Source organism: Lithobates pipiens, unplaced genomic scaffold, assembly GCF_037356315.1.
Source record: "Lithobates pipiens isolate NorthernLeopardFrog02 unplaced genomic scaffold, aLitPip1_a1.2 Scaffold_19, whole genome shotgun sequence".
NCBI classification, from domain to species: Eukaryota; Metazoa; Chordata; class Amphibia; order Anura; family Ranidae; genus Lithobates; species Lithobates pipiens.
In genome coordinates this window covers 381,830,601-381,850,889 of record NW_027507764.1, presented here as the reverse complement: position 1 = coordinate 381,850,889, position 20,289 = coordinate 381,830,601, and the positions used below count along the sequence as shown (strand labels likewise).

General features: G+C 35.5%; 1 protein-coding gene across 5 annotated transcripts in view; it reads right to left on the bottom strand.

Annotated features, from left to right (window-relative positions):
- Window positions 1–574: 574 nt before the first annotated feature.
- MBP (myelin basic protein) overlaps window positions 575–20,289 on the bottom strand; it is a 308,046-nt gene continuing 288,331 nt past the window's right edge. For 4 of the 5 annotated variants that reach the window (XM_077492340.1, XM_077492341.1, XM_077492343.1 and 1 more), the window contains 5 exons: window positions 18,686–18,808; window positions 18,047–18,082; window positions 15,431–15,460; window positions 12,168–12,299; window positions 575–1,976 (listed from right to left, as the gene is read on the bottom strand). In XM_077492340.1, coding sequence (XP_077348466.1) covers window positions 1,932–1,976; window positions 12,168–12,299; window positions 15,431–15,460; window positions 18,047–18,082; window positions 18,686–18,808 — 366 coding nt within the window. In that variant the 3' untranslated portion in view covers window positions 575–1,931. The remainder of the gene's footprint in view (window positions 1,977–12,167; window positions 12,300–15,430; window positions 15,461–18,046; window positions 18,083–18,685; window positions 18,809–20,289) is intronic. The other variant, XM_077492342.1, reaches the window with a different exon arrangement.

Here is a 20,289-nt window from a genome sequence, read left to right as displayed (position 1 = left end):
GAATATACAAACTGCCACCTGCATAGGGGTGAACCAGGCCTTAGGGCCCTATGCGTTCAAGGATGAATGCAGATCTTTTGCATTCTGGTCATTTGTCCCCGAACACATAGGGCTCTAAGGCCTGATTCACACCTGTGCATTTTTTGTGCTTTTTGCATTTTGCAGATTTGCACTACAGTTCATTTAACATGGTTTCCTATGGAAGACGTTCTGTAGTGCAAATCTGCAAAAAGCACTAAAAATGCATAGATGTGAACCAGGCCTGAATGCAAGTAACATCATTTGAGGCCCATCCAGCCACAGCCTGCCATAGACTTTGGCAGACTGCAGTCAGCAGTCTGATGGGTGCCTGAAAATGCCAGGAAGGGTGCACAGCAGCTAAAAAGCAAGTGCAAGAGGTCTTATATATCTTCATAAAGTTGGTTTCAATATACCTTCATCTTTGTCTCCATAGCTATGAAGCAACAGCTGAGACAGTGAAAAGAACCATTTTGGGTAGGTTTTGCTAGACTAAATAAATTCCATCCATTCTAACACTAATACATAAAAATAATGACCACACAAACACAAATAATTCTAATATGATTACTTTATTTCAATATCTTTAAAAACACCATAAAATGAATAATGTTCACTACTTTTGCTGGGTAAACCTACAAGGAGAAACAAATAGGACTATGATGGCAATGAGAGCTGTGGGCTGCAATGCCTATCTTTTTCACATCTTTTTTTGTGTGTTTAAGCTCCCATGATTCATTGCACTCCATTAGTATATAATTCCATCACATATTAAATGGTTGTGACTTTACCTAAGGCACGTATTAACAAGCTTTATTTTAATGGCAACACTGGTACCTTGACATTTTCTAAAATATGCAAGGTTTTGTTTTTCTTTAAAAAAGAGCTGTAAAAATAAAGAAACCCCATTAAATAAAGGTCAATATAATGTACATTTTTACTTCATTAATAAAACAGTGCAATTCAGAAGAGCTATTTGGTGCACCACTGTTTATCAGTGCCCTCGCTATAGAGATGTTGTCATTTCTAGTAGTTGGTTAAATGTCTCAATTTAAACTACGATAGTTAGTTTGTTTCTGCAAGGCAACACTATACCAGTGTAGCAGTTTCAGAAGGTTACTGAATCTCTTGCTTTTTACTTGCCCTGCTTGTATAATGTTTCTAGACTATAGATTTCAGCCTGAGTTGTGTCAAGTGTAAGCAGTAAGCTCTGTGTGTGTATCCAGTACTCAGGATAGCTTGGAACGTCCTAAAATACCCAGTCTCTCTCACTGTTTCTCTCCTCCCATAATATGGCAAGGACAGAGCTTCTAGTCCAAGTTTCCGGCATCTTGTATCTTTACGAGCTCACCATTTCCCATTTTCACATGCAGAAAATTGCCCTTACACCCTGCAACCCTCTCCAACTGCTGTCTCTACCTAGTATGAAAGAAAAACATGCATGTGAGAGAGAATGGATGTTACTAAAAAAATAAAATCATAAAATGCACCTATATATCAACCCAAAGCAGCAAGAAGCAAACCGATAAATTCCTGAAAGTGATAACTATTGCTTATTAATTATCATTCTGTTGGTTGTCCATGTTGTCTGGCCAGGCAACGCATTGACCCTCATAGTGGTCACTGTGATGTTATAACATTTTGGTTCACAGGTAGAATTGACTTTGCTTCATGATTAATATTGTATTAGAATGTAGACAGCAGGGTCCATCACCGTGTTTTCCATCTTCCTATTTATCATTTTTATTTATCTGGTACTGGTGACACAAATTATCTGCGGTCACAGCTCATTGGCTCTAAGTGACAGATTGTTTATATGTATATCAGTGTTACGAATAGTAGTAGTGTTATTGATAATGGCACTTCAGGTTACGAGGCAGGCTATATCGTTTTTGGTAGACATCTTGGCAGCTTCAACGCCTGGCCATAGGAGAAGATGACCGGCTGTCTCGTCCTCCCTGCAGGAAAAGAAATCAAAGCAAATGGTCAGTGTTCTGCCCTGTGAATGATTTTCATAGCTGAGTTGTATGGTAGACAAATACTATTAGGCTGGAAATGTAATAGGACAGAAAAGTATGAACATACAGAAATATATGCTTTTTTATATTTCTAATATATTATTGCATCATATTTTCAGAATTCTATTTTTAATACATAGCTACTAGAGGGCACCTCACTCTGAATGTCTGTACAGTGTACTTGCTGAATCATTACTGATAAAAAGTACTGAAGGAGCTTTCCCATAATACTAAAAAATCCATCATATGTTGCATTGTCGAGCCAAAATCAGATGCAAAAACCATCACCATGTACTGTGCCTGCGGGTATCCTCCCTTCTATGAACTCTGTATTTTCATTTCAATTAGACTTCTCCATGTGTATTCAACTTATGTTTTATATAGGTATAAGTTGTGTGCTAAAAAACTGCTGTGCATGCATGCTAAATCAATTTTAAACCATGCTGCGCCATGGCATAGTTGTACTTCCCTCATGCACACCAAGTGAACCAAGTTCTTACATTTTACATTATTGCATTGTATGCGTCTGGTGAGTTTGTACAACTGTTCTAAGTTTTGTTAAAATAGGGGTAGCATAAATTTGTACACTTGCACCATGGTGCGGTTTCTGTGCATTCACGATAGCTTTAGTAAATCAGCCCCACTATGTCTAAGATGGATCAGCGTTACTCAGCAGCACTGCTAAATCTGTTAAATAAATTCCATTCCTGGTTACCAAAAATATTGCAGATATGGGTGCAGTCAAGGCACATACAGTATTTATTTTAAATTATTTATCCTTTTTTTTTTTTTACTTGTCCTCTGCTCCTTCTTTTCCCAGCAGTATTCTAAATATTCTTTCCTTTGCTGCTGAGACTGGATGTTATTTCTGCCTGTAGAGCTAGCTATAGTCTTTCAATATTTATTAGCCAAAGCAGACCATGATCTGGTGTATATATGATTGAGCTCCTAGCAGGCAATTACCTAAAAAAAAAATTGAACTTTTATAGGCAAAAACCAGCTTTAGCCTTAACATGCATTTGAACTACTATGATATCCAAATACTGGTAATATGTGTTTCAACCACTTGCCAACTATTAAATATAGGCTGTACTACAAAAATATTTGTGCTATATCCATATAAATGAGCAAAGAATATAAGTGAAGATAAAGGGGCAGAATATGAAATTAGCACTCATAATTGGGCCCAATTTGGACATTTTCACTTAGGGGCTCACTTTTGTTGCCAGTGGTTTAGACATTAATGGCTGTATGTTGCGTTATTTTGAGGGGACAGCAAATTTACACTGTTATACAAGCTTTACACTGACTACTTTACATTGTAGCAAAGTGACATCTATTAAGTGCTGTCACATGAAAAGGTATTATAAAATATTTACAAAAATGTAAGGGGTGTACTCACTTTTGTGAGGTACTGTATATATATATATATATATATATATATATATATATATATATATATATATATATATATATATATATAGAGTCATATGGAAGGCTTGAGTATCACCAGCAAGCCGCTTGTAAAAGTAAACAGCCTTCATTGGTCTCCCCGAAACAGACAAACACAAAGATGATCTTTCTTCAGCAAAAGTAAAGCAAACAGTTCATAGTTTTGGTATGAAGAAAACCATACAACAGGCTCACCGCCAGACTCTCAGTCCCACACTGGGTTTACGGTTCCCAGTTGTCTCGGGGTGCTGCAAAGGCCGCAGGGGTTCAGCAAAAAAAATGCCTGAGTTGCCAGAGAGTTCACATTTGCTCACAGCTTGTGAATCACTTCACTCTGCCTCACTGACACAAGTGCTGAATCCATCCTGCTGCTTTTCAAAACTCCCATGCCTGTATATATATATATATATATATATATATATATATATATATATATATATATATATATAGTCCCAAGGGTAGCCACCACACTAAACTCTATGTTTGAAGTAAATTCCTAGTTGCTCACCCACAAACAAATCCTTACAAATCCAAAACTGCCTTACACACAAGATAGATTAAATCAGCAGTGTTTTTATTGTCAACATTTCTATGAAGCTCAGTTTATCTTTCTCAAAAGATGGACTGACCATCATCAAAACATAGACAAAAAGCTGCCGTTGTGATCTATCTCCTCTGCAAGACCTATGTCTCTATACCGGTTTTGGAGATATATATACCTGTCATATACCTGTATATTGTTACTGTTATAAATGTTTCTGTCTAAGACCTTAACATCTTTTCTTTAGTAAAACAAATATAGTAAGCATGGTGTCTAAATGGCTGAAATGACCCAGCTATAGAACCTGGATTAACAATGTCAGTTCTTTTCATATCCATTTAGTGACGTATTTAATTTCTTATTTGCTTTCTGATGAGACATTTTATGAATGGTCATCACCTATTTTTGTTTAAAAGCAATGTGTTCTTGTATATCTATCTGGAGAATGGCAATATAAAAATATGAACTGAAGCTTATTATTGAAAGAGAGTTTCATAACCCCCCCCCCCCCCCCCCCCCAAGAAAATGTGTGTGTTGGATATATATTAATTGTCTGTGGACCATTTTAGAGAAAAACTAATGTCTAAATAAGTTTGGCCCAAAGCTGAAGCCTGCCTAAAGCTCCAGTGCTCTCAGTGGGTTTTATTAAAGCAGAAAAAAAGGAAATCAGACATACAAGTAGAGTTGTTATACCTATAATATGTTTTTTTCTCTCGAAAAATACCATAAATAAATAAGATAAATAAATACATTACAAAATGCGTAGAAACAAAATATGTTCAAAGTCTAAAAGTCTGGGTTCTTTAGAAATCAGCCAAAGTAGAGTAGTGAAGCCTGTCCGCTTCTGTAGAGTGGGACTCTTGCTCTCCATGTGGAAGCAGTCATCTCTCTGCAGAGGTCTGACACAACTCCATGTTGAGTCAGAACCCGGAGCTCTCCAATCAGCAGAAAACATTACCTTTTCCAACTGCAGGGCTATAGATCTAGATATAGGGAAGCATGTCGAACCCTTACAGAGAGACGACAACTTCCTCACAAAAAACAAGGCTCCCACTCTGCAGCTGCTGGCAGGAAAGGCTTTTTCTCCTCAATTTGCAGCTGATTTAGAAAGAAAACAAAAGTAAGACATTAAACACTTTGTTTTGATGCACGTGGAATGCATTTTTTTTCAATTAACACTGAAAGTTTAAATGGGCTTTAAACAAGAAAAAACTGTTGACTATGGGGAACAATTCCACTTTTGTTCCTCTGTTTTCTTCTCCAGTCTATTTAATAGCCTGATAAGAATATCAGCTGTTCCCTTTGGCTATTTAGGGAAAAATGAAAGTCTGTTTAAAGCCCACGCCCAAACCACTGTATTCTCACCTTTCCGGTGCTTCCCCCTCACTCCCTCTTCTGTGGTCACCACTACAAAGTGTTTCTGTTCATAGAAATGATGTGCTTCCACATCTTGCTATAGCATATGAGTATTGGCACTGTAAAGTCATCTTCAGACACATAGTATATACATCTCATTTCTTTTAGAAATCCCCAAAATAGGAAGATTATTTCTCATTTCAAGACAGTGTTATGCAAATTATTCCTTATGCCTTAGACAGCCAAATGCACAGAACAGTTGGTGTATAGTGCAAATATAGTCTAATATCATTGCAGAGCCATTTATTCCACGCTACATATAGCCGTTTCAGGTATTTTTGGCCATCATCGGTGCAGTGTATGGAAACCATGGCTTCTATGGAGTAAGGCTTGGGACTCATAATCCTCTTATATTTGGAATAAGTAATGGAATTGGACATGAGAATAACTTCTGTTTTAAGAAGGCTTTACTATATTACACACTGATTATTGTGGTGAATTTCTGGTTTCTTGGTTCACGTCTCACCATAACGTGTTTTGATTTTTAAAGCGGTTGCTTTATTATAGGCAAATATGCTGTTGCATGGGAATTTTTCTCTTATATTATTGAATGTGGTGAAGCTCCTATTACTTCCATTATCCAGTCATGTGCAGCAAAAATAAAGTTTTTATAATTTTTTTATTTCCCTTGCATTTGATTGGATATTCTTTATAAAAATAAATTTTCACCACATTCAATGATGGTAAAGTAAACAGTGTATTTACCGTTAAATCAACCCCACTGTTTCAAACCTCTAATGCCATAGGAATAAATTAATTGAGTTTTAAGAGATTTTTTTTTTGGGTGAAATTGTCTTACAAAAGCTGTTAAACTTTCTATGTATTTTTAAAGCAGGATAGCTCTCTTTTTTATAGAGAAATATAAAAATATGCATTTTTCAGTGTGTCTAGTGATATTTCAGAATAACTTTAGTCACTTTAAAATAATGTAAAATAATGTAAATCAATGTTATGTATGTTATCTTAAAACATTATTTTACCATGCTTTGTTTTCAAAAACATAATTTATTTACAAATTATATATATATATATATATTTTTTAAAAGTTGGGGCAGCTTTAAAAACATTTGCATATAAAAGGTAAAAATACATTTAAAGTGTTACTAAACCCACAACAGTAAACCAGTCTGTATATGCACTAAAGCATGCTTGTTATACACACTGTGGAACCTAAGGGGTTAATCCTCATTGTATAAAAAGGATGTTTGATCCTGTCTTCTCTGATCCTCCTCTTCTTCCACAGTCCCCAAACCATCTCCTGGATGGTACAAAATATTGGAAAAACTCTGCACATGCTCAGTTTGCTAGACATTGTGTGTTTTGCTAGAGATTTGTTTTTCTTGGGAGGGTCCATGAGAATTTTTTTTTCTTGGGAGGGTCCATGAGATTTTTTTTTTTCTTGGAAGGGTCCATGTGATTAGCACAGGGCCAATCAGCACTATCCAGACAGAGAGTCAGGGGTCCTGTAGCCTCGTAGAACAGTCAGAGGAGAATAAGAACTCCTACGAGCTTTAACCAGTGCTCAGCCGGACACTGATAAAAGTCACCAGACTGCTATATACTGCTGATGAGAAAAGTTATTTAGCAGTTTATATTTACTAAAATAATTGCATTTTCATGTTCTGTGTACTGTGGAAGACCAGATATAGTGAATGCAAGATTTAGCAACACTTTAAGAAAGAATAAAGCAGGGTTTAAATAGGAAAAAATGTTCCCACTTTTTTTTACTTTGTTAGCTTTCTGCAACTGAAGTTGCACAGCAGATAACAAGAATACAATGTAACACAATATTTACATTGTTTCTATCGAGATCACTATTGCAAGCTGTTGTCAACAGCTTCTGTACTTAGATGGTAATCTCAGCAGATTCCAAAGGGATTGCACACAGCAATGTAAGGGTGGAGGAAGTTTAGGTTCCTAATATTTTATTCTTGGTAATTAAAAAAAAAAAAAGACATAAGAAGCCAGTGGTTGATTCAGTTCATCCACACCTATGCATAACTAAAACAACCATGGATTAACCTGTAAACGAATTTCTGCATTCACACAGTAATGCAGATTCAAAGGATCAATGTTTACCAATATGGACCTTTTTCTAAAGATGCCTTTACTGTTTCTGATCCTCAGCAACTCATTTATGTTATGCATTGTGAGGACTGTATCATATTCACTCTTTTCATACTGCAGATTTTAGGATGCATGTAACATTTGTTTGTTCTAAATATGGACAGACTATCATCATTCCTAGTGATAAACAGCACAATCCTACAGATTGGAATATATAAATAGGACACATTTTAAAAGTGTGGTCCTACTCTAATTTCTGAGTACATGTAGTATTTTGCATATAATTCAGTATATAATTAATTGAATCTGCTTTCCAAATATTCTTCTCTCCAACACAAAGTCCTAAAGCAGATAGGCTTTTTTTCTACTGTGCCAAACAATATACTTGATGTTAGAATGACAGATTTCATTGGCCAAGTGTACTTTAATACACAGCCAAAGGCAGAACCTGCCAGACTCAAGCAATAACTCAGCGCCATCTGTGCTAATTTTTCATTTTAAACAAAATCTTTGACTAAAGTGCGAAACAGACATAATATTTAACAAGTTAGCAGCAAATAGGTCTGATAATGCTGGTGATTTCTGAAATTCAGCTTGTTTTACCGAAGACGCAAAGATGTTTGGTCAATTAGACCCTTGTTTGTTTTGGTCATTTACAATATAACAAGTATTGCCAGTACAAATGGCAGCAGATTAACAAGACATAAGGAGGCTTCAATTATATTAAATTACATATTCTGGTTGAAAAAAAGACACAAGTCCATCTAGTTCAACCAATAAAAAGGGAAACAAATCATGGGTTTACTTCCTCTTTGATTCCCTGCAAAGGTAAAGCGTAATGGACTACTATGCATTGCATAGTAGTCCATTATATGTCCCTTACCTGACACAGGAGCCAGCGAAATCACCGCTGTCCCCTTGTGTACGGAGACTCCATCTTCTCGGTGGGTCTCACTGCTCCGGCGCTGTCATTCGGCGAAGCCGCAATGACGTCACTCCCGCGCATGCGCACGGGAGCCACCACGCGCGGCATATCGCCGCTGTCTTGACAGCGGCGCACTCAGTGCCTGTGTTTTGGCAAATATCTCCTTAACCGTGTAGGTTTAGGAGATATTTCTTGGACCTACAGCTAAGCCTTAATCTAGGCTTACCTGTAGGTCAAAGTGGTTTGTAAGGGTTTACAACCGCTTTAAGGCAGAAGCCATAGGCATGCAAGCAGATTTGGCCAACGAATCCCTTTAAATTACATTGATAAGGATTGTAATAGACAAGGGAAGCCATCAAATTTCCATTTTCTGTCCTGGCATGGCCCCATCAGATACCAACTGCCTACATTACTTCATCCATTGTGAAGTTGCAGACAAGTTTCCTATAGGAGCATGAAGGTTTCCTAGAGAGAAAATTAAATGTATTTTTTCCCAATGTTTTGTCTGATTTTGGCAAGAGATAAACAATATAAAAGCACATTTTAACTAAAAAGGCCACTATAAAGTGCTGCGTAATAGTATGTTACTGAATTTGTAAAAGATAATAACTAAAGTAGGAAGAAATGTCAGTAATAGCTGGTGACAAGTAAAGACACCAAGCATTGGTTCCTTTATGTCACTATAATGATAATAATTTGTTGCATCTATTTTTTTTACTGTGACAGGTTTAGCAGTCATGTAAAGAATTTATAAAATAAATTTTGGTGCCATTGATGTTGTTTTTGCTATCACAATAATTTACACACACAAGCAGCCAGTGTTGGCTCTTTGAAATTATTAAAAAATAAAGAATCTTGTGAGAAAACATAAAAAAATACAGTTTTATGTATGAGGGTTTTGCATACATACTTTTTTTTTTTTTTTTGCAATATGCAATTTGCTAATGCAATATATTATACTATGTTCTACATTAAAGTACAGCTATCTCTTGCTAAACCTTCTAGCTAACCTAAAAGAAATGAAGAGTAGGAATTTCCAGCAACCTCATACCTTATTGCCACCTCACTGAAGCCTACAGTGCAGAAATTTTAATTTCTGAAAAAGGTGGCAGTGAAAGTTTACCTATTAGAATGACCTACATTCCATCTGGGCAGGAGGGTTTGGAAGTATGCTGCATGTAGGCACTACTAGGTACCTGCATATCTGGGATTTGTTTTCTCTATGACATGCTACACAATAAAGCACATATCTTAAGAATTTAACAGTTAAGACCTTGGGCACACTTCATTCCCATGTAATCCTTCATTAGCCCATAGTTAACTATAATTATCCCTATTTAATTCCTTGCTCCTCTAATCTCCCCTCCATGTTTAAACTATTTTGTATAGTTCTTTCCTGTTTCTAGACAAACTTTTTTCTTCGTTGTTCAATTTTTTTATTTGTTTATAGTACCACTTATAAAAAGTGTTGTTATAAGCAATAACACTATAGGTCACACTGGAAAAATGTGTAATTCTTGTTTTTTTGCCCCTTGATAATACACAAAAAAAATACAGTGTATATAAAATATATTTTGGAAGAGGGTGTCCCCAAAAGAAAACTTTGTTTCTAAGTGACGATATATGTATTGCCTCTGTATAGCAAATTATAGACAAATCAATAGACCCATACCTAAAATATTACAAAAATTCTGGTTCATAAAAGAACACGTGATCAGCATTGAGCAAAAGCTTTGCCTATTGCAGCGTGATTGGTCTGAGTCATTGGGAGGGTGCTGGACTGATGCTCCCAGCAACATGCTGTCCAGGTGTGCAAAATCTGAACAAAACTCTGGATAGCCGCACTCCGGATTGAGTAAAAAATAAAGTGCCTTTATTTCTTCAAATGCAAGTGCAAAACTCCATTGAACAACACATCACAGCAAAGGGGAACAAAAAAATAGAACAAGGTTACTGACGCGTTTCACGCTACAAACAGCGCTTACTCATAGCTGACTTTTGTTCTGAATAAAAAACAAATATATACCATTCAAGTATAGACACACAATAGTGAAATCAGAAGGAAAACCGTGACAGCTTTTTTCCCAGTCATTCTTATTAATTAACAACTGGGTGTGGAATGCATGTGTGGAGAATCTACAATGATAGCTAACCAGCTGTCACGGTTTTACTTATGATTTCACTATTGTGTGTCTATACTTGAATGGTATATATTTGTTTTTTATTCAGAATAAAAGTCAGCTATGAGTAAGCGCTGTTTGTAGCGTGAAACGCGTCAGTAACCTTGTTCTATTTTTTGTTCCCCTTTGCTGTGATGTGTTGTTCAATGGAGTTTTGCACTTGCATTTGAAGAAATAAAGGCACTTTATTTTTTACACAATCCGGAGTGCGGCTATCCAAAGTTTTGTTCAGATTTTGCACCCTTGGCTAATGCAATCAGCCTGCACCTGGAACCCCTACCTACCTGGAGAGCTAGTAGCCTGTCAGTGGATTGACTTGGAGCGGTGAAATTTCTGTTCTTTTTGTCGACATGCTGTCCAGGCTTAGACCTTTGTGCCGCCACTGAAGCTGATCTTAAGATCAGTGCAGAACAATGTTTTCCTACATAATTTAATTCACCGCACATTAAAAAATAAATAAACTGCAATTGGGATTTACGAATATGCTATTAGCATGGTCTCTGTTAAAATATATTTATTATATATTCAGTTTACATACAAAAAGGAGTTTACTTCTACTGTAGAACACCAGAACAGCTGAATAAGCATCTTTTTAACATGTATGGCTGTTCGGTCCTTTAAACGTTGTGCACCATTACTTTACAGCAGGGTATTTTTGATAGCGTGAAATAACAAGCAATCCTGTAGAATACCAGCAGGTAGGAATGTCTACCAGTAATGGTATCGAACAACAATAAAAAACGTATGAAAGCTATCATCATCCTGGCAGGTACTCAGAGGCAAAGCAAAAAGGCATTTATAAAAAATGTACATTATCCTGTCAGGAAGATAAGAGTATACAGTATAATTGTCTAGCTATTCAGTCTGAATATTTTTTTAAAGGATGTGACACCAAGGTATATTCAAATAAGTTGAACTTTGTGAAGAAGAGTTATTTGCATAATGTCCAACTGGGTAATTGATTATTACTCACAAAACACACAAGATTAAGATTTTTTGTACTTCACAGCTCTAAGGATTTTGTACTAAATCCTACATGTATAAAATTAATTCTGATACAATTTACTCCTGCTGTGCCAACTCCTTAAGACACAAAAGATGGTGTCACCGATGGGCCAGTTTTTGTTATCACTAATTATGTATTAAAACATTAACAGCAGTCAAGAACAAAAGGTTAATACCGTCAGACCTTTTCCTTTGCTGATAATTTGTTTTTAAGTTCATATTTCAATTAAATAGGATGTAACCGTGTCTGCCCACATACAAGAAGTGTGGTTGATTAAAGTCACCCACTGGCCTACACCAAAAGTTAAAAAAACAAAAAAAAACAAAATAAAAAAAAAGTTACACTCCATGTGGATCTACTTGATCAGCATATTGTGTAATGAGTTCCTTTTTATAAATCAGAAAGGCAAAACTACGGCTCAGGTACACATGATAGCTTAATGGCAATCCAATCTATCATTATTCATGAATTTGGCTCATGATTATGTATAACACAGGTAACATGGAAATAATAGGTTCAGTAAAATAATAATATCTGTAGTTACCAGTTTAAAGATCCTGGACAGGGTTCCTTGACCATCTCTGTGTGCATCCTTGTATCCCTTGTGGGATGATTTGTGATGTTCATAGTACCTGGGACTGGATCCTCCATAGCAAGTCTTATGCCCTTCTCCACCCTACATTCAATATAATAGACACATCAGAAACATAATTTTTGTAATAAGCCATTCCAGACTCTAGTAGCTTAACTGAAACCAATTAAGTAAATAAAATAAATAATCAACTCCAAAGAAAAGAAAGAACAATGTAACCTTAAACAGAAAATAAAAATGTGTGTTAAACTGGTTATTGTTGATGAATCTGAAAATGAAACAGAAATCTACCAGTATTTAAAATCTGCTTGTCTCTGAACTGTTATTATTTGAGGATGCCCAACTAACACCTATCATATAAAAAGTGAAAAGGGCACCATCGGATTCTTATTGGCTCAGATAAAGTTTATGTCTGTATTTAATAAAAACTTCTAGACCAGCTGGCATACATACTTACAGAGTCCAGTGCACCCCTCGCCCTGTCTGTCTATCAACTAAGGCCCATGGCACATCTCTTTTCTTTTTTTTTTTAGATCATCATTGGTCATTGCATTACCTTAAAGCACACCCATAAACAGAATATGGACATTAAAATAATTAGATATTCATAAGAAGCAGTAGTTTTAACACAAACCATGCCTAACCTTTATAGATGCTTTTAGGACTCAATCACACTGGCAGCACCTTGTTCCTGGTGAGTACGGAAAAAAAGTAGTGTGGCTGCACACAGCTCCAAATGGCTCCAACCACATGAACAAGCAACTCATTCAAGCTGTATAGCCCACAGTGCCTGTGTGAATGAGGCTTTACAGGCTTTACAGAAACACCTAATGGTGGTGCACATTAAGGGGCTGACAGCCTGGTAAAATCTGCTCCCATAGAAAAAAGCTGTGCCTGTTGGTAAATTTTGAAAAATGTATTTCTCTACAATGCTTAAAGATACAGGGATGAATGATTTAAAAAAAAGTTTACTGCTTGTTTAGAATAGCTAAATATGTCAGTGTGCATGATCTGGGCACAGGTACATTTTAAAGTTGGATGTATAATTTTGTGTTGTATATTTTGTGAATGGCATCCCATTGCACATACTGTACACAGTGCAACAAAATGGATATGTGTTTATGCACAGGTGTAAGCCATCTTTTAAAGGGTCACACGTTCACTATAAGCCTTATTTTGTTAATCTACAAAGAAATATCTTTTGCTCCCAATAACAATCAAAAATACTGAAACATTAGTACACTGGCCAGCAGCTTATCACTGTTAGATCTCTGTATTTGGGTCACCGGCATACATTTATGTGTCAGATAGTCTATCAAGTAAGACAAGTGACATTTGTTAGCAACCCACTTCCAGATTATATTTGAAAATAAATACATATATTATCTATGCATATGAGCAAAGTCAATATGAACGCTAAGGTTTTAGCTGTGCATGTATTCATGATTGTATTGTTTATTCACTCTTACAGAATGAATACTTATTTGTTCAGTCAAGATGTCCTAATTAGGTCACTGTTATAAACCGTGCAAAGGATATTTAATCTGCGGCAAAGCATGGGATATGGTTAGTCTGTACTGAAGCTGGAGAAAGAAAAAAACATCTGAAATAAATAAATATAATAAAAAAAGTAACAATCCGGTTCTAAATACAGCCAATACCTAAAAAAAGGAGAACATAGCTGCAGATTTCTGATGAAAATATAAAAATATTCAACATTTAAAGCACAGTCAAACTAAGACAACTTAGACACACATAAAATATGTATAGGTGAGAAAAACAAATATATATATATATATATATATATATATTTATATATATATATATATGAATATAATATATATATATATATATATATATATATATATATATATATATATATATATATATATATATATATATATATATAATATATATATATTTGTTTTTGCCCTGTATGTGCATTCACTAAGGCAAATAATAACAGAATCTGGTGCAGCTGTGAGAGCTCCCAATCAGCTTCTAGGTTTTATTATCAAAGATGAATTTAGAAACTGATCGGTTACTATGCACAGCTGCACCAGTTTTAGTAAATCCTCCCCTATGTGTCCCACTGTAGTGTGTCTGTTACATGTCAAAATGGCCATAAAAGCTTAGAAGCTCAATAGGAAATGAAAACAGATGTAGTGTAATTGTCTTGAAAGATATCATATACGCCAAAATGAAGACTTCTGATACTCAAGCATGTGGGTAATTATTCAAAGAGTGCCTCTACGTTGCAAGATGTAAACATCTGTTGTTAAGATCTAAAAGCACACGGCCATAAATATCATAGTCTATTTTGGAAATGAGAACCGAGAGCAAAGTATTACTAGCTGAAAAATGCATACTACTATAAGACTCTTCTTATTACAGAAGTTTCCTAAGGATATCTAGTGTGGCCATCCATTCTTCATAGACAAACTAGTTCAACAATACATGTACTGTATCTTACAATGAACACCACCTATCCAAGTGTACACATAAAACATACATAACAACACATAAAAACATAAGCAAAAATACATATGTAAGTTTTTTTTTTTTTTCACTGAATACAGAAGAAAGTTGTCATCTCAAGAAAGCATAAATAGAGTAGCACTAGCAGTGTTCTATGAGATTTGGAAAAAGAATAGCTTTGCCATGCAAAAAGCAACATCTTAACATAGGAAAAAGCCTTATATGCAGACGTATTAATAAAAGAGTGCCAGTATTAATATAAGAATGAAATCTAATAGTTCCATAGAGCCATCAGATCTCTTTGATAAAATTCTTTAATTGTAATACTTACATTTTTTTGTGGCTCAAGAAAATGACTGGCAATAATTTAGTACAACCAATCATAAGTTACTTTGCTTCAGCTAGACCTGTACATGATGAATTCTTACTAGTTACTATGGGTGGCTGAATTTAGAAATTAGTACTTAAAACTGGCACTTTTTATTCAAATAATAAAATATTCTTTCAGTCAATGTGGCTCAAACATCCTCCTGTAAATAAAGCTAAAGCAAAAAGTTTTAATGGGTAGCAAGGCTGAAAAGCAGTTATGAGTGGAACAGAAATGAGTTTATCATTGCAAATAAATAAAACTAATAGATCAGAGAAAAAAAAGAAATAAAGCTATGAAGGAATGATATTGCAGAGCATTGGTGCAGGTGATCGGAGTGGCTGAAAATGAAAACATATTTATCACCTACCCAACTAAATCTGGCGGGGAACAATCCTCTCTGCATATAGAAGAGACAGAAACAATTACATGATCACTGTGTACAAATACCAAGAAAGGAATATGGAGTCCACAATTCACATACAGTCTAACTGCTTTATTCAGAACACTAAAACCTAAAATATATGTGGAAGATTAGAATTATGTTGCTGCTTTGACTTTTTCCCACACCCCCTGTTGCAAAATGTTTCCACATTAATTCCAAACATACCCACCATTTACCTATTTTATATTACACAGGCCATGACACTCAGAAATGGGTGGAGGAGGAGGTGCTGTTAGGAGAGGAGAGGGTGACTGAAGTGGTAAGGTCGGGAATCTCTAACAGGCACACAAACATTCATCAATATTCAAGCATTATGTGTATTCTTTTTCTTGTAGAATGATTACAGAAAAATCTAAAAATTAAGTAAAGCTGACACAAATTATTAGTTTCCCTATATATATATATATATATATATATATATATATATATATATATATATATATGTATTAGGGAAACTAATAATTTGTGTCAGCTTTACTTAATTTTTAGATTTTTCTGTATTCATTCTACAAGAAAAAGAATACACGTAATGCTTGAATATTGATGAATGTGTGTGTGCCTGTATATATTACAAAGGGGAACTAATAATTTTTGTCCAAATTGGAAAAATAAACTCTAGATGGACTTTTCAGGCACCACAGTAATACACTTATCTGAAAGCATATAGTATTTTATTGGCACGAAAGAATATATTAAAAATTACAAAGTGCAGTCAAAATTCCTAGCATATGTGCTAGATAAGCTACCTCATACACATTACCACAGACACCTAAAGGCCATACTGTAATTCAGCATATAACCAAGTACACGTAGATAGCAGTAACAGAAAGTGGGCCTGGTGTAGGTTGATGTCACAGATAGCGGCGCTCAATGCTCGAAGCTCTACATGTTTTGCACTGTAAGCTCTTCTTCAGGAGCTTTGGGTAAGTATTATGAAGGATATTTGCCTGACCCGGGCAATTTTTGCAATAGTTTGTGTTAATTTTACTTTCTGTTGGAGGTATTACTGTAGAAAGAAAATAAAGACTACACATTTTGAATAAAAACCCTGCTATACCTTTTTTTTCTGTGAACATGTCAAAAAAGCAAGGACAGTATGCACACCCCTGAAATGGCCCCCTTTTTAGAAAGTAGATACCACAAGGTGATTACATTTTTTGACACAATTCTCTTGGTGTGAACTAAAGTAGGTATTGAGGGGGCTAAAACATGGAGGTTGGTAGTGGTGCACGAGATTTACATAATTAATGTACAGGTCATACACAGAGGAAGGAGGAGGTGAAGGAGTTAATGTACATGTCACATGCAGTGGGAGAATGGAGATAAAAGGTTCACCATTTGAAACATGTTATATCCATATCCGATTCTGCTGCGGACAAAAAAAGGGTCCTGTGTGAGTTTGGTTCGATTGCAATGCAAATTCAGCCACACCATCTGTATGGCTGAAATCATCACAACCACAGAGTCGGGATCTGCCCACATGCCTGGACCAGCACCCAGGTCAGCCAGCGAGCCGCTGAGAGCCTGAGTTGGCCGCTCCCACTCCTTCCAAAGCCCAGCATTCCAGGGAGCGAGGAGGGGGCAGAGCAGAGAGTTGTTGACTGACAGTCACCAGCTCTCTGCTTACGGAGCTATGAGAAACGAGTGATCTGCGTTGTTCGATCACTCAGTTCTCAGTGTTAGAGATGCCAGGGGACAAATGTCGCATTGGACCGATGTTGCATTCGGTTAGGTAAAAAAAAAACATACTTTTTTTTTAATATACTTTTTGGTCTAAACTTAAAGTACAACTAAAGGCAAATTTTTTTTTATTTTATTTAGTTTTTGACAGGAGTGGAGAGGAGATAGAACACATCACTTTTTATTGCTCTCTGTGTTCCTGTTAGGGAGATTCACCCTCTCTATTTGTCCTGTTTATCATTATCATTGAAAGTAATAGTAAAAGAAAATCCCAAATTTTGGGTTGTCCCTATAAAAGTTATAGAGGAGAAATCTTTCAATGGAAAAACTAGTTATGGTAACTTGGGGGTCCACAAGAGATTCCTCCAATTTGCAGGTATTTCCTCTTACTTCCTGTTTGGCGATGGGGCAAGAAGTGAAGGTAAATCTCCCCAATAGAACAAGGATGGTAAAAATAAACCATATAGGGGTTATAACTCTCCCTTACGCTATCCAAAATGAAAAATAAAGTTTTGCACTATAGTTCTACTTGAATAAATCTGAAAGAAAATAAACGAGATGATTAAAAACACCATACATTTATTTTAAGATCAGATAAACCAACCAGCATTAGGACAAAAGAAGGAGAAAATAAATGCGGAAGATGTATATTTTGTCACTTTTTATTCCTTGTAGATGATATCCGAGACATGAAAAATACAGATTATATTATTTATTTTTTATTGGTATATACCATGTACTTTACTTTGTCGTTTATAAAAAAAATAAATGAACTATGTGAAGGAAAGAGAGTATTTGTTCTCACCTCAGCATAATCACTTTATAAATACTTTAATAGGTTTTGTTTGATAAAATATTTACCTTTGGTTGAGAAGGGGGTGGAGTTCTTGGTGTCACCTAGAAGTGGGAATAAATTAAAAGCCATTAAAGGTAGATATAGTTATAATATTATCACATTAAATAGATGCAAGCAACCCTCTGTTTTGACATTACACATATCATCTCAACAAATGGCAGGCAGCCAATGCTGACCTACAATGTTCATTACAGTTTGTGAAACAACTTGAATAGATGCAATGGGCACAAAATGTCTTCCCATGTCTGCCAACCACCACTACCAGGCCACAGGGATTACAAGGGCTGGATCTGCTGGCATAGTAAACCTGTGCCTACAGGAGGCAGAGGAAAAACAAGAAAATGTTCTATGTCAAGGGGTGATCTTAGCAAATGGTGTTGCTTTAGGCACTAAATGTTGTGCGTCTATGGGCTTCAGTGATGGAAATCTGGCCCTGCTGCTTTCAGCTCAAGCCCCAACCATTGCATGAACTAGGAACTGTTTTTCTGTTGAAATTCATTCTCTACACAGTCTTTCTAAAACAAATAAGCTAGTAATGTATCTTAAAGAACAGTGGATTTTTTTTTTGGTTTTCATTAGAAATTTTCCAAAATAGTTTCTTGGCTTGTCTGAAAGATAGAACATTTTTTTCTTTAAACACTTACAATGTTCCTGAAGAAGTGAACAACGGGGTTGTCATCAGTATGTCTACCATGGCCATAGTAAGACCTCTGGGGAGAGGATGAGAGGTAGCCGGATCTGGACAGGGATCTGGACAGGTGAACATCCTGAAAATAAAATCAAGGAATATCAGTAACAATATAGGTAAATGTATATCCTGTATATGTCAGTGACCATGCTACCCTCAGTGTCCAGAGAAATAGAAACCTATTCCTGCTACACTTGATTTTAACAAACTGCCAAAAATGTGATTGGCCATACAAATTGTGAAAAAGGTATGATCAGTGCTACGAAGAAGACAACTTTCAGCACTGCCAAGACTGTAGAACTGTTGAGGCAACAAGTTCTATCTGATGGCTGTGTACATGCAGAAAAAAAAGTTACCGTGCTTGGTCTTATTCCTGACCATAAATATTACACAGCATAATCAAATCCACCATGTTACCTTTAACTGCGGAAAGAAATATTGATTTCTTAGATTTACAAGCATGGTCTGGAAGGGGCACCTGGACAATATGACTAGCTGATGGGGTTTCCAATCCTTTGGAGGTTTAACAGTGCCTGTGTGTTTTTTTTTTTTTTAACAATTTGTCCAGCTAGGAATATTGTAGGTATTTAGTTAAAAAAATTTAAGAAAAAAATAAGCAAGTGCAAGTGATATTTCACATATATTTCACTATTCTATATGCGAAATAATTGAATTCCTTGTTTAATTTCATTCACATCAAAATTACTGTTAGCTCATTATACCAGTGATAGAGAGTGATAAAGGTTAAATTATCCTTCTTTAAAATGTTATTCTCCCTTGTACATGGAGTTTAACCTTGTCATGCACTCAAGTAAAGTTACTCTTTAAGGTCAAGACTGTTATCCATGGTTAATTATATTCAATTATAATGGATATATATATATATATATATATATATATATATATATATATATATATATATAGTGATTTATCAGAGAATCAATCCTCATGGACATGTTTTAACCCCAGTACAGAGCAAAGACCTTGTGCTTATTTTTGGTGGCAGCAAAATCACAATTTCCTAGTTGATATTGCATTTAGTTATGAATTCAGGGAAGGGCACTGCTTATTGACATTGGCATAACTGTCCTATAATATTATAGCTGCAGAAGCTGAATTATGTTTCAGTGACAGATCTGTCCTTTTATCGCTGTTATAGTGTCACCTTTTGTAACTGAGATGTGAGTTACAGAGATTAAATTCATGAAGCTTATCAAAGAGAACAGGACCAGATGTTAAAAAGACTCATCATCTAGTTAGAAGTTTGGCCTCAAGGTTGAACTTCTTCAAGAGATATATATCTGGATTAGTAATTAATTAAACATGTACCAATTGCAGTGTGATAGCTTAAATAGGAATGTTCCCGAGGATGTTGGAAATGTTAAAAAAAAAAAAAAAAGTGTTAGTTGTTTTGGAAAAGAAAAACAAAAGTCTGCTTGGCAGTTCAAAAACACCCAAAGTTGACTTTTTGAGGGTAGCTTATGTATATTTTTTAGGTTTAGCTGTAGCTCTCTCAATCTCTGTGTTGTCAATTGTGAAGAAAAATAAATATTTCTGTAT